A 12,109-nucleotide genomic window follows, 5' to 3' on the forward strand; every position below is an offset into this window, starting at 1 on the left:
TATGTGACTACATAAAGTCAAACTTGGTTGAGTTCAAAATCCAGTCTCTTGTATGTTTTATGAAGTTCTCGCCGCAGTTCAACCACTGGACATTGGGTCGAGGCGCGCTCAAATCAGATCGCTTGCAAAGTATCCACGTTTCTGAAACAGCTCGGCTTAGTCGCACTGGAAGAAATTATTTGTAATTGTCCAAATATGTGATCATGGGTTATTCAAAGGCCTGAGTCAGTTTTCAATTTAAGCCCATTTCCTAATGACCCACATGAGCGAATGGTAAAAACAGCATGTCCTCTGGAATATTACAGTGTGTTACCTACTCCCCCTCTACAGTCAAATAGCTTTTCTGCACGATGAAGTAGGCCTGTGAGTGAGAAGAGTAGCGAGAGAAAAGTATTTTAGTTTGAACAAGCGTCATGTTCTGTGGTAAGATGTATCCACACTGTGCTGAAAACGTAAATGTGGAGGATAACACAAATAAAAACGCAATTGTCTTAAATTTCCAAGTATCCTGAAAGTCTGTTAGATTTGAGTTCAACCACAGCATCTCTTGCAGGCTGCACTGGATTACATTGATAGTCCAATAACCTCACTGCCTTCTGAGAAAACAAGGGAACAGACTTTCTGCTAGAGAATACGGGAGGAAAGCAATGTTGCCTACATACTGTGGGGGAGTCTATTAGACAAAGCAATTTCTCTGGAAAAGAAACTCCCCTCCCCTGGGGATGAACTATAGACCATCTGACGCAGCAACAGATGGCTCCTATTGCCATCTGCTGAGAACTAAGAATCACTACAAGTACACTGTACTATTTGATCAAATCGAGTGACACTAGAATAAGAGTTGCCGTGTTTGATGAGAGACCCATTCATGATTTAAACCAGTAACTCATGTTTGAACTGGTTTTTAACCCACAGCCACATTCTTGAACTACAGGGCTGAATGTTCAGACCTCTGTGGTAAAGACGTTTATAAAATGTGAAAAGCACAATTTCTGCAGAGAGGGACTCATTTAATAGTCATAGAAATTAAATACTTTCTTTTTAAATTTTATTCAAATTATTGTCAGCGGTTTGCTAGCTGTGACAGTCGTCGGTTTCCTGCCTTGGCGATGGTGATTAGGGCGAGGAGGAAGAGGCCCAGGACCCAGATGCCAGCCACAGGAACCATCATCAGCAGCAGATCTGGAACAAAGTCAAGACTGTGGAAAACCCTGCACATACCACCCTGCCCCTAGCCTCAACATGAGCCCAGAGGAGTACACTACAAAGCAGGATAAATTAGTTAGCTAACGTGCCTAAATATTCACACTTTTTTTTAAATATTAAACTTTGAATGGGAACGATCTAGTTGACTCAACCCAAAACATATACCCAAGTATAGTATTCTTAAATGAACCAGAAAATGTGGTCATCTGGTTGTTTATCAAACTGGCTAACTCATTGATTCAGCTTTGTAGTACACCCTCTGGTCTATTTTATTTTTAAGTAGACTGAGCAAGGGCAATATTTGAGCCCAGCAACAAAATACAATTAAGGGATACAATAAATATTTTCTACAATTTTCAGTAGATAATGAAATACAAAAAAGATACCACAAGTCCTTACTAGACTGGGGTCGGTCTGGTATGTCAATCCTGATTGGTCCATATGACAGTAGACCTTGAGTTGGGTCTCCACGCACTGCTGCCCTCTTGGTTATAGATTTGCACTCCTGTAGTAGTATGAAAGGCAGAGATGAATCATTTAGAAAAGACAAAATCTTGGTATGCCATGCCAAATTCAGAAAATGCATTTGCTTCATGAAAGGAAATAATTTGAAATCAAATATTTTAGCTGTTCCTGACAGTGAACTTACAGGAATGCAGGGTTCTTCATCATCCAGGGAGCACAAGCGCACTGTGCAGTGCAGGTACAGGTCATGAGGCTCCACGACAAAGCGGAACATGTCAAAGCTGTACCGGATGGTGGAGGCCTCTCCATTCGCACCCATTGTCGTATTGAGAAATGTGACAGTCTCGTCATTCACACACCTGTGAGGGGGAGTGTCTTAGATTTAATAAATCTTTACCTGATCATTAGATTGAAAATCCAAGACCTTCATCAGCAAACTTAACACTGGATCTGCTACATTTATTAAATGTCTGATGTGCCAAATTGTTTAAGCTCAGCTCAAAACAGAATTGCTCACAGCTTGCTAAATTAATTTTTCATGCCATGTTTCAAGAGCAATAATAGGCTTACATGTTCCCAGGGATAAATGTTTGATGGTCCACTCACCCATTGCGCAGCAGGGTGTGAACGGAGCCCTCTGTCTGGTTGGGTTCGGGGGACTGTGTGGCCCAGCACTCGTTAACCCTCAGGTGGAAGAAGTCCTCCAGCTCCGCGACCTTGATCTCCACATACACCCTGTCCCGGAGGTGGATCAGAGGTGAGCTTTGGAACGCCTCTGTGTAGGTGTGATCTGTGAAGAGGGCCATCTCCACCTTGGCATCCAACTCACCCATCCTTATCACCGTCTCACTGAACCAAAACACAGCACAGGATTACTGTGAGGGAAACGCTTGTCATGTCCACGTTAACTGAACTGGAAGAACTCTTGCTAATAAATCAATGGCTAGTCTGACATTACTAGCTGTCCCAGCTGGCGGATAGCCGTCGCTACTTAGGTAGTGTTAAGAGTAAGCAAAACATTCTACCAACATTAACTTGGTTAATCTTCCCCAATACCCCACTTGAAAGCCACAGCTGTCTTCTACATTTCCATGGCTAGGCGGTGGTTCGTTGGAATTTAGAAAATGCTCAGTTAATTGAGGAACATTTATTGAATTTAAGTAATGCAACAACGTGTACACTGCCATCTTGTCCATTTCAAATAATCTCCCATTGATCCAGACAGGCGAGTGTCATTCAACACAACGCTTGATTTCTGAGTCGCCCGTCTCGATCAGAGAGAATATTTGAAATCGACAAGATCGCAGCATACACATTGTTGGATTACTTCAAGAAGCCAAAATATAATGTAATAAACAGCATTTTCTAAATTCCAACCAACCACCTGCAACTAGCCATTAAAGTTTACAAGACAGTAGTGGCTTTCAAGTAGGGAACTGAGGCAGTATAACCAAGTAAAGATACATCTCAAATGTTGCTTACCCTTAACACTACCTAAGTATCGACAGCTATCTGCCAGCTGGAACAGATATTATTTGATGCTTGTGGGTTCTCTCCAGGAACAAGTCTGGGCTCTAGTTTTGGCCTATCCAGGAGTTCTTCTTGCTAGTCTGACATCACTAAGGCAAAGTTACACAAAATTGCATCTCAAGTGAGTCTACTTGTTAGGTGGCTCCAGTAACAGACCAAGACTACCTTTTAAACTACAGAAAGTTGTGATCAAGTCACCTTTTAGAGTGGGCCTTACCTAGAGAAGGGGATGATGGGGTACGGCAGACTGACAGTGCGGATGTATGGGTAGATACACGTGTACTCAATTTTTATCATTGGGTCTCTTATTATATTTCCATAGACTTGAGGGGCCGACATGAGAGTTAAGGCGTATGTGATGTGAGTGATGTTTTTCTGTTGTAAAAGAGAAAGCACAATGCCAGTAAAAAAACAAAACTTGCAACGTCATAAGAAATGAATACAGTTGGACTTGCTGAGATAACAAGGGCAAGAACAAATTAGTGCATGAGAGGTGACAACTACAGATCGGTGTATTGAGCCTAGAGAGTAGGCCTTTGCTGAGACAGGATTATCAATGTATAGTATGAAGTGTGGGACTACTCATACTTACCTCCAGTGGTTTACCGCCACAGGAACTGTACCGATCCTTTGATATCCGCACTATGTAGTATAGGACGTCAGACATAACCTCCTTTTGGGCACGACAAGACTCATTCTTCAAGTGCAGAGATTCCACAGGTACTTTGTAGTACTGGAAAAAGTCCTCATTCACCATGATCGTAATGTAGTCTTTGCCACACTTGACATTGATAGTTGCAGCTAAAATAAATAAAATACAATTTAGAAGATAAGTTCCAACATAGCTATTCTAGTTATTTTGGTCTACACATTTTTATTTTTTTAAACACCCAAAAAAAAGTACCTTTGTCACACAGGTCTCCATAGTAGCCCACAGCACATTTGCAGTTGCGTTTGCCGGGGGATATCAAACACTTAGTTGTGTCAGTGCAGTGTGTCACATTGCATATTCCTGAGAGAAAACATGAAATCAATGGAGGCCACTCATAACATTATCGAGTAAATACCGTCAAATCTATAGAAGTCAGACAAATACGTTTCTCACCAAGGACACAGTCGCAGGCACAGCAAAAAATGACCACGAGGACCAAAAATACCTGGTAAATTCCACAGCAATTAACCTACATAACATTTAACAGATTTCATTCACTAATTTTCTACATTGTTGTTTGTAAACGTGTCCTTTTGTTTCAATATAAGCATAACATTATCTACACACCTTCAAGTTGAATTTGAGAGCCATTGGTTATTTGCAATCCGTTTTCAACGTAGTTTACTTTTATTTACTGACTCAAATTAATGGAAGGTCAAAGTAACATAGTCCTGTCTAAAGAAGACCAAAAAACGTAGCCTTATATACTCAACAGCTCGAAAGGCCTGGAGCTGTGATTACCATAGACGTAGGTGATTACCTGTATGTAAAACACCTGTTTAATTATAATCTGAGCGAATAAGCCTACCCCCTAGTGGATCTTTCCAGTCACACTGCTCAATTTCCCTCCAACTTCCATCGAGCAACCTCATTGGCCAAGCACAGAAATTAAGTCACCCCATCTTTCCCAGCCTATCAGTAACCTAATTGCTCATTCAATTTGCACAAAGTTTGTCTGAATCTTTTTATGGTCTTCCAATGGAGATGGCCTAGGCTTACTACTCAATCTGAATAAGCATAGGCTTTACGCCTACTACGCTACAACCCCCCCCAAAAAAAAAAGTTTAAATACAAATATTGACAAAGTAGTTTATTTAGCCTTTGTCTTGCTTAAATAATCTTTCTTCAGATAAAATTGAGCAATCTTGCCTTTCCTGAAACTATATGGGGCGGGCTGTAGGCATATTCATCACCAGCCGATAGCCTAGGCCACACTCGTGTAGATGGCCTACGCATTTCTGCAACACTAACCAAGTCTCCATCCAACCATTTCATGTGGCTGAATTACCTACCTGACACATGAACAAAGTCATGATCGGGCTGAGCTGATGGAAACAGGAAATGCTGGTACAATTTTATAAATACCGAAAGGCAATTTGTTCGTTCGACATGGTGGGATCTTTTGTGTCTGTAAAATGTAATTATGCAAGAAATGGCCAATGAAACGCCTTCATGCGCTAATGTTTATATAATAACCATCATATCGAAGTTAATTTGGGGTCACGCGACATGTGTGGTCCTCCCACTATGACTCGGGAAAGCATGCAGTTTTAGGCTACAGATGAAATAAGTTATGATGAACTTCACAGGGTGGTGAATGTGCAAGGTGATGAGCTTGATGCTTATTATGGATATCGCTCTTATCCATAATTTCATAATGTAGTTAGCCTGCCCGCACTGTATCTGCGAGCTGTTGTCTAAAGCGCACGTGCCAAGACCACTTTTGCCATATAACGCTATTTAACAGTTGTAAAATATTAAAAAAGTGGTCAGATGACGCAGATGCTAAGCTACAGGACTGTTTTGCTAGCACAGACTGGATCATGTTCCGGGATTCTTCAGACAGCATTGAGGAGTACACCACATCAGTCACTGGCTTCATCAATAAGTGCATCGATGATGTCGTCCCCACAGTGACCGTACGTACATACCCCAACCAGAAGCCATGGATTACAGGAAACATCCGCACTGAGCTAAAGGGTAGAGCTGCCGCTTTCAAGGAACGGGACTCTAACCCGGACGCTTATAAGAAATCCCGCTATGACCTCCGACGAACCATCAAACAGGCAAAGAGTCAATACAGGTCTAAGATTGAATCATACTACACTGGCTCTGACGCTCGTCGGATGTGGCAGGGCTTGAAAACTATTACAGACTACAAAGGGAAGCACAGCCGCGAGCTGCCCAGTGACACAAGCCTACCAGACGAGCTAAACCACTTCTATGCTCGCTTCGAGGCAAGCAACACTGAAGCATGCATGAGAGCACCAGCTGTTCCGGATGACTATGTGATCACGCTCTCTCCGTAGCCGATGTGAGTAAGACTTTTAAGCAGGTCAACATTCACAAGGCCGCAGGGCCAGACGGATTACCAGGACGTGTACTCCGAGCATGTGCTGACCAACTGGCAAGTGTCTTCACTGACATTTTCAACATGTCCCTGACTGAGTCTGTAATACCAACATGTTTCAAGCAGACCACCGTGCCCAAGGACTCTAAGATAACCTGCCTAAATGACTACCGACCCGTAGCACTGACGTCTGTAGCCATGAAGTGCTTTGAAAGGCTGGTCATGGCTCACATCAACAGCATTATCTCAGAAACCCTAGACCCACTCCAATTTGCATACCGCCCCAACAGATCCACAGATGATGCAATCTCTATCGCACTCCACACTGCCCTTTCCCACCTGGACAAGAGGAACACCTACGTGAGAATGCTATTCATTGACTACAGCTCAGCATTCAACACCATAGTGCCCTCTAAGCTCATCACTAAGCTAAGGATCCTGGGAATAAACACCTCCCTCTGCAACTGGATCCTGGACTTCCTGACGGGCCGCCCCCAGGTGGTAAGGGTAGGTAACAACACATCTGCCACACTGATCCTCAACACGGGGGGCCCCTCAGGGGTGCGTGCTCAGTCCCCTCCTGTACTCTCTGTTCACCCATGACTGCATGGCCAGGCACGACTCCAACACCATCATTAAGTTTGCCGACGACACAACAGTGGTAGGCCTGATCACCGACAACGATGAGACAGCCTATAGGGAGGAGGTCAGAGATCTGGCCGTGTGGTGCCAGGACAACAACCTCTCCCCTCAACGTGACCAAGACAAAGGAGATGATTGTGGACTACAGGAAAAAAAATAGGACTGAGCACGCCCCCATTCTCATCGACGGGGCTGTAGTGGAACAGGTTGAGAGCTTCAAGTTCCTTGGTGTCCACATCACCAACGAACTATCATGGTCCAAACACACCAAGACAGTCGTGAAGAGGGCACGACAAAGCCTATTCCCCCTCAGGAGACTAAAAAGATTTGGCATGGGTCCTCAGATCCTCAAAAAATTCTATAGCTGCACCATCGAGAGCATCCTGACTGGTTGCATCACTGCCTGGTATGGCAACTGCTTGGCCTCTGACCGCAAGGCACTACAGAGGGTAGTGCGTACGGCCCAGTACATCACTGGGGCAAAGCTTCCTGCCATCCAGGACCTCTATACCAGGCGGTGTCAGAGGAAGGCCCTCAAAATTGTCAAAGACTCCAGCCACCCTAGTCATAGACTGTTCTCTCTGCTACCGCACGGCAAGCGGTACCGGAGTGCCAAGTCTAGGTCCAAAAGACTTCTCAACAGCTTCTACCCCCAAGCCATAAGACTCCTGAACAGCTAATCATGGCTACCCGGACTATTTGCACTGCCCCCCACCCCATCCTTTTTACGCTGCTGCTACTCTGTTAAGTATTTATGCATAGTCACTTTAACTCTACCCACATGTACATATTACCTCAACTACCTCAACTAGCCGGTGCCCCCGCACATTGACTCTGCAACGGTACCCCCCTGTATATATAGCCTCCCTACTGTCACTTTATTTTACTTCTGCTCTTTTTTTTCTCAACACTTTTTTTGTTGTTGTTATATTCTTACTTTTTTTGTTTAAAATAAATGCACTGTTGGTTAAGGGCTGTAAGTAAGCATTTCACTGTAATGTCTGCACCTGTTGTATTCGGCGCATGTGACTGTCAAGGCGTGCTGAAGGTGGGTGTGGTGTATGAATCATGCGCAGGACGCAGAGGCTCAGTCCAAAGGCTTTAGTGCAATATTAATAAAAGACAGAAGCACAATAAGCCCGAAGGCGAATACACGGCGCACACAGTAGACAAAACAAACGGCGCACAAACATGTGCAAAATAACCTCTCCAAAACACTGGAGGGAAAATGTAGCTCCAACACGAAACAGAAGCGCAATCACACACAACGACAAGCACACACAACGAGAACTAAATAGGACACTAACGAGGACTAACAAGACACAGGTGTACAACATCCAGACAAAACCAAACGAACATGAAACATAGATCGGTGGCAGCTAGTACTCCGGGGACGACGACCGCCGAAGCCTGCCCGAACCAGGAGGAGGAGCAGCCTCGGCCGAAACCGTGACAGTGACCAATACAATTTGATTTGATTTGATTTGATTTGTGACAAAACCATCAGTAGAGTTGAAAATGTGATGGAAACCCATTTAACTTGTATTTTTCATACGGAACATGGAAATTTAACCGCAAAAGTAATTTTTATGTGCACTACACCATCACGCACAGACTTTTATCCGCAATAAATCCGATTGATTTAAATGCATTTCTGGTGGGAAATGCAACAAAACATTTTTTAATAATATTCGCATGAAAATCTGACGCAAATTGGATGGAAACCTCGCTAGTGATAAAGTTTATTGCGCACAAATGGCATCTCATTTCAAATGTTAAAGTGGGAAAAACTATTTTTGAATTGTGCTAGATAATAAAAAGAAATGTTTATCGGCGTGTGTTCGCGTTGCTTATGTAGAGACGTCATTCCACAGATTTTACAGCTCTACCATATTTGCACGTGCTGTTCAAAACTGATCTCTAGATCCGTGCTTGACTAGCCGCTCTTCAAGGAAGTCATGTGAGCGGGGAAGTATGGCAACATGAGCAAGCCTGTGTTAGGACGAATCGCTACATATTGTCAATAGCTATCGTCGCGACGAGAACAATAACGTTCCACGCGCAGTCGTAACAGGTTATGGCAATTTTCAAAATCAAAGATAGCTTTGAAATATAATTCTGCGTCGAAGCCTGCTATTCTTAGTTTGGGTATCGCCGGGTTATAGGGTGAATTTAACTAGCAAGAACACTTTCATCACCCAAACCAGTGTACCCCTGCTCGCTAAGAACACTGGCTACAACAGGCAACATTGTATCGTTGTGTATTCAATTGTGTTCTATTTGGAGGAAGAGTAACTGCGCTTCATTTGAACGAAAGCAGAATATGTAGGAAACGTCTGCGTGTTATCATGATTTTTTTATTTTAATTTTTTTATTTCACCTTTATTTAACGAGGTAAGCCAGTTGAGAACAAGTTCTCATTTACAACTGCGACCTGGCCAAGATAAAGCAAAGCAGTGCGATAAAAACAACAACAACAACAACAACAGTTACATATGGAATAAACAAAACGTACAGTCAATAACACAATAGAAAATCTATATACAGTGTGTGCAAATGTAGTAAGTTATGGAGGTAAGGCAATAAATAGGCCATAGTACAAAATAATTATAATTTAGTATTAACACTGGAGTCATAGATGTGCAGAAGATGATGTGCAAATAGATATACTGGGGTGCAAATGAGCAAAATAAATAACAATGTAAATAACAATATGTGGGGATGAGGTAGTTGGGTGGGCTAATTACAGATGGGCTGTGTACAGGTACAGTGATCGGTAAGCTGCTCTGACAACTGATGCTTAAAGTTAGTGAGGGAGATAAGTGTCTCCAGCTTCAGAGATTTTTGCAGTTCATTCCAGTCATTTGCAGCAGAGAACTGGAAGGAATGGTGGCCAAAGGAGGTGTTGGCGTTGGGGATGACCAGTGAGATATACCTGCTGGAACGCATACTAGGGGTGGGTGTTGCTATGGTGACCAATGATCTAAGATAAGGTAGGGATTTACCTAGAAGTGATTTATAGATGACCTGGAGTCAGTGGGTTTGGCGACGAATATGTAGTGAGGGCCAGCCAACAAGAGCGTACAGGTCACAGTGGTGGGTAGTGTATGGGGCTTTGGAGACAAAACGGATGGCACTGTGATAGACTACATCCAATTTGCTGAGTAGATAGAGTGTTGGAGGCTATTTTGTAAATGACATCGCCGAAGTCAAGGATCGGTAGGATAGTCAGTTTTACGAGGGCATGTTTGGCAGCATGAGTGAAGGAGGCTTTGTTGCGAAATAGGAAGCTGATTCTAGATTTAACTTTGGATTGGAGATTCTTTATGTGAGTCTGGAAGTTGAGTTTACAGTCTAACCAGACACCTAGGTATTTGTAGTTGTCCACATACTCTAGGTCAGACCCGTCGAGAGTAGTGATTCTAGTCGGGCGGGCGGGTGCAAGCAGCGTTCGATTGAAGAGCATGCATTTAGTTTTACTAGCGTTTAAGAGCAGTTGGAGGCCACGGAAGGAGTGTTGTATGGCATTGAAGCTCGTTTGGAGGTTTGTTAACACAGTGTCCAATGAAGGGCCAGATGTATACAAAATGGTGTCGTCTGCGTAGAGGTGGATCTGAGAGTCACCAGCAGCAAGAGCGACATCATTGATATACACAGAGAATAGAGTCGGCCCGATAATTGAACCCTGTGGCACCCCCATAGAGACTGCCAGAGGTCCAGACAACAGGCCCTCTGATTTGACACATTGAACTCTATCTGAGAAGTAGTTGGTGAACCAGGCGAGGCAGTCATTTGAGAAACCAAGGCTATTTAGTCTGCCAATAAGAATGCGGTGATTGACAGAGTCAAAAGCCTTGGCCAGGTCGATGAAGACGGCTGCACAGTACTGTCTTTTATCGATCGTGGTTATTATATCGTTTAGGACCTTGAGCGTGGCTGAGGTGCACCCATGACCAGCTCGGAAACCAGATTGCATAGCGGAGAAGGTACGGTGGGATTCGAAATGGTCGGTGATCTGTTTGTTAACTTGGCTTTCAAATACTTTCGAAAGTCAGGGCAGGATGGATATAGGTCTGTAACAGTTTGGATCTAGAGTGTCACCCCCTTTGAAGAGGGGGATGACCACGGCAGCTTTCCAATTGTGGGGATCTAGATGTGATGCCTAGCTTAGAAAGAATGCATTAATGATTAAACATAATAGGTTTGTACTGTACTGATATAAATTGTTTAACATAACAAGCTGTGATTCATGTGAGGAATGTTAGGGAGTAGGGTGAGACAGACTTGTATTTCTCACAGACACATACACACTGCCTCTTTGTTAAACCGCGCTCAAGGACGTGTACTGCAAAAAGGTGCTGACTCTACAGGTTGTGATGATAACAACTTATGCCTGGCAACAGTGTGCAACAGTGAAGCGCCAAGGGACTGGGACCAGCCTGTGCACCAACGATTGGCTGAGTAAGTCTAAACCACGCTCAGTCTCTACTCTGATTGGCCAGCAGGGAGCGGGAACTATCTCTGTCAGAGTATTTGAAGAAGAACTTAGAACAATGGATCAGTTCTCTGAGTGCCCTGCGTGGTATTTCAGTGGACCCGTATATACGAACATCGTATTTACCATTGAAGTGGTTTGCATTAATTAAAATACTAGTCTATTTTAGAAAACGTGTATTGACCTCTTTTGTTCCTAATACCAGATTTGAATTGACGCAACTTAACACAATCTCTGGGGATCTCAGACGATACGAAAGAGGGGTTGAACAGGCTAGTAATAGGGATTGCGGCAATTTCGGCGACTAATTTTAGAAAGAAAGGGTCCAGATTGTCTAGCCCAGCTGATTTGTAGGGGTCCAGATTTTGCAGCTCTTTCAGGACATCAGCTATTTGAATTTGGGTGAAGGAGAAGCGGGGGGGGCATGGGCAAGTTGCAGTGGAGGGTGCAGAGCTGGTGGCCGGGGTAGGGGTAGCCAGGTGGAAAGCATGGCCAGCCGTAGCAAAATGCTTATTGAAATTCTCGATTATCGTAGATTTATCGGTGGTGACAGTGTTTCCTAGCCTCAGTGCAGTGGGTAGCTGGGAGGAGGTGCTCTTATTCTCCATGGACTTTACAGTGTCCCAAAACTTTTTGGAGTTAGTGCTACAGGATGCAAATTTCTGTTTGAAAAAGCAAGCCTTTGCTTTCCTAACTGCTTGTGTATATT

At 43.7% G+C, this 12,109-nt stretch overlaps 1 protein-coding gene across 2 annotated transcripts; it reads right to left on the reverse strand.

Annotated features, from left to right (window-relative positions):
• Positions 1 to 1,046: 1,046 nt before the first annotated feature.
• LOC121532330 (uromodulin-like) lies at positions 1,047 to 4,672 on the reverse strand. Of its 2 annotated transcripts, none has more exons than XM_045205173.1 (9): positions 4,481 to 4,672; positions 4,307 to 4,382; positions 4,106 to 4,213; positions 3,794 to 4,002; positions 3,419 to 3,576; positions 2,278 to 2,520; positions 1,856 to 2,030; positions 1,606 to 1,711; positions 1,047 to 1,182 (listed from the first exon to the last, which is right to left on the reverse strand). In XM_045205173.1, the coding sequence occupies exons 1-9, from the start codon at positions 4,502 to 4,504 to the stop codon at positions 1,064 to 1,066; spliced, it is 1,218 nt and encodes a 405-aa protein (XP_045061108.1). In that variant the 5' UTR covers positions 4,505 to 4,672; the 3' UTR covers positions 1,047 to 1,063. The 2 variants fall into 2 exon arrangements, with proteins under 2 accessions (XP_045061108.1, XP_045061109.1); XM_045205174.1 differs by having other exon boundaries at positions 4,307 to 4,358; positions 4,481 to 4,671.
• Positions 4,673 to 12,109: the final 7,437 nt, after the last annotated feature.

Source organism: Coregonus clupeaformis, chromosome 19, assembly GCF_020615455.1.
Source record: "Coregonus clupeaformis isolate EN_2021a chromosome 19, ASM2061545v1, whole genome shotgun sequence".
NCBI lineage: Eukaryota > Metazoa > Chordata > Actinopteri > Salmoniformes > Salmonidae > Coregonus > Coregonus clupeaformis.

Bases quoted from the DNA above. Each gene is read 5' to 3' on its own strand.
- LOC121532330 (XM_045205173.1), bottom strand. From the start codon at position 4,504: ATGGCTCTCAAATTCAACTTGAAG. The intron at 4,003-4,105 runs GTACTTTTTTTT...TATTTATTTTAG, and splicing joins TGGAGACCTGTGTGACAAAG to CTGCAACTATCAATGTCAAG. The intron at 2,031-2,277 runs GTGAGTGGACCA...TCCCCCTCACAG, and splicing joins CACACCCTGCTGCGCAATGG to GTGTGTGAATGACGAGACTG.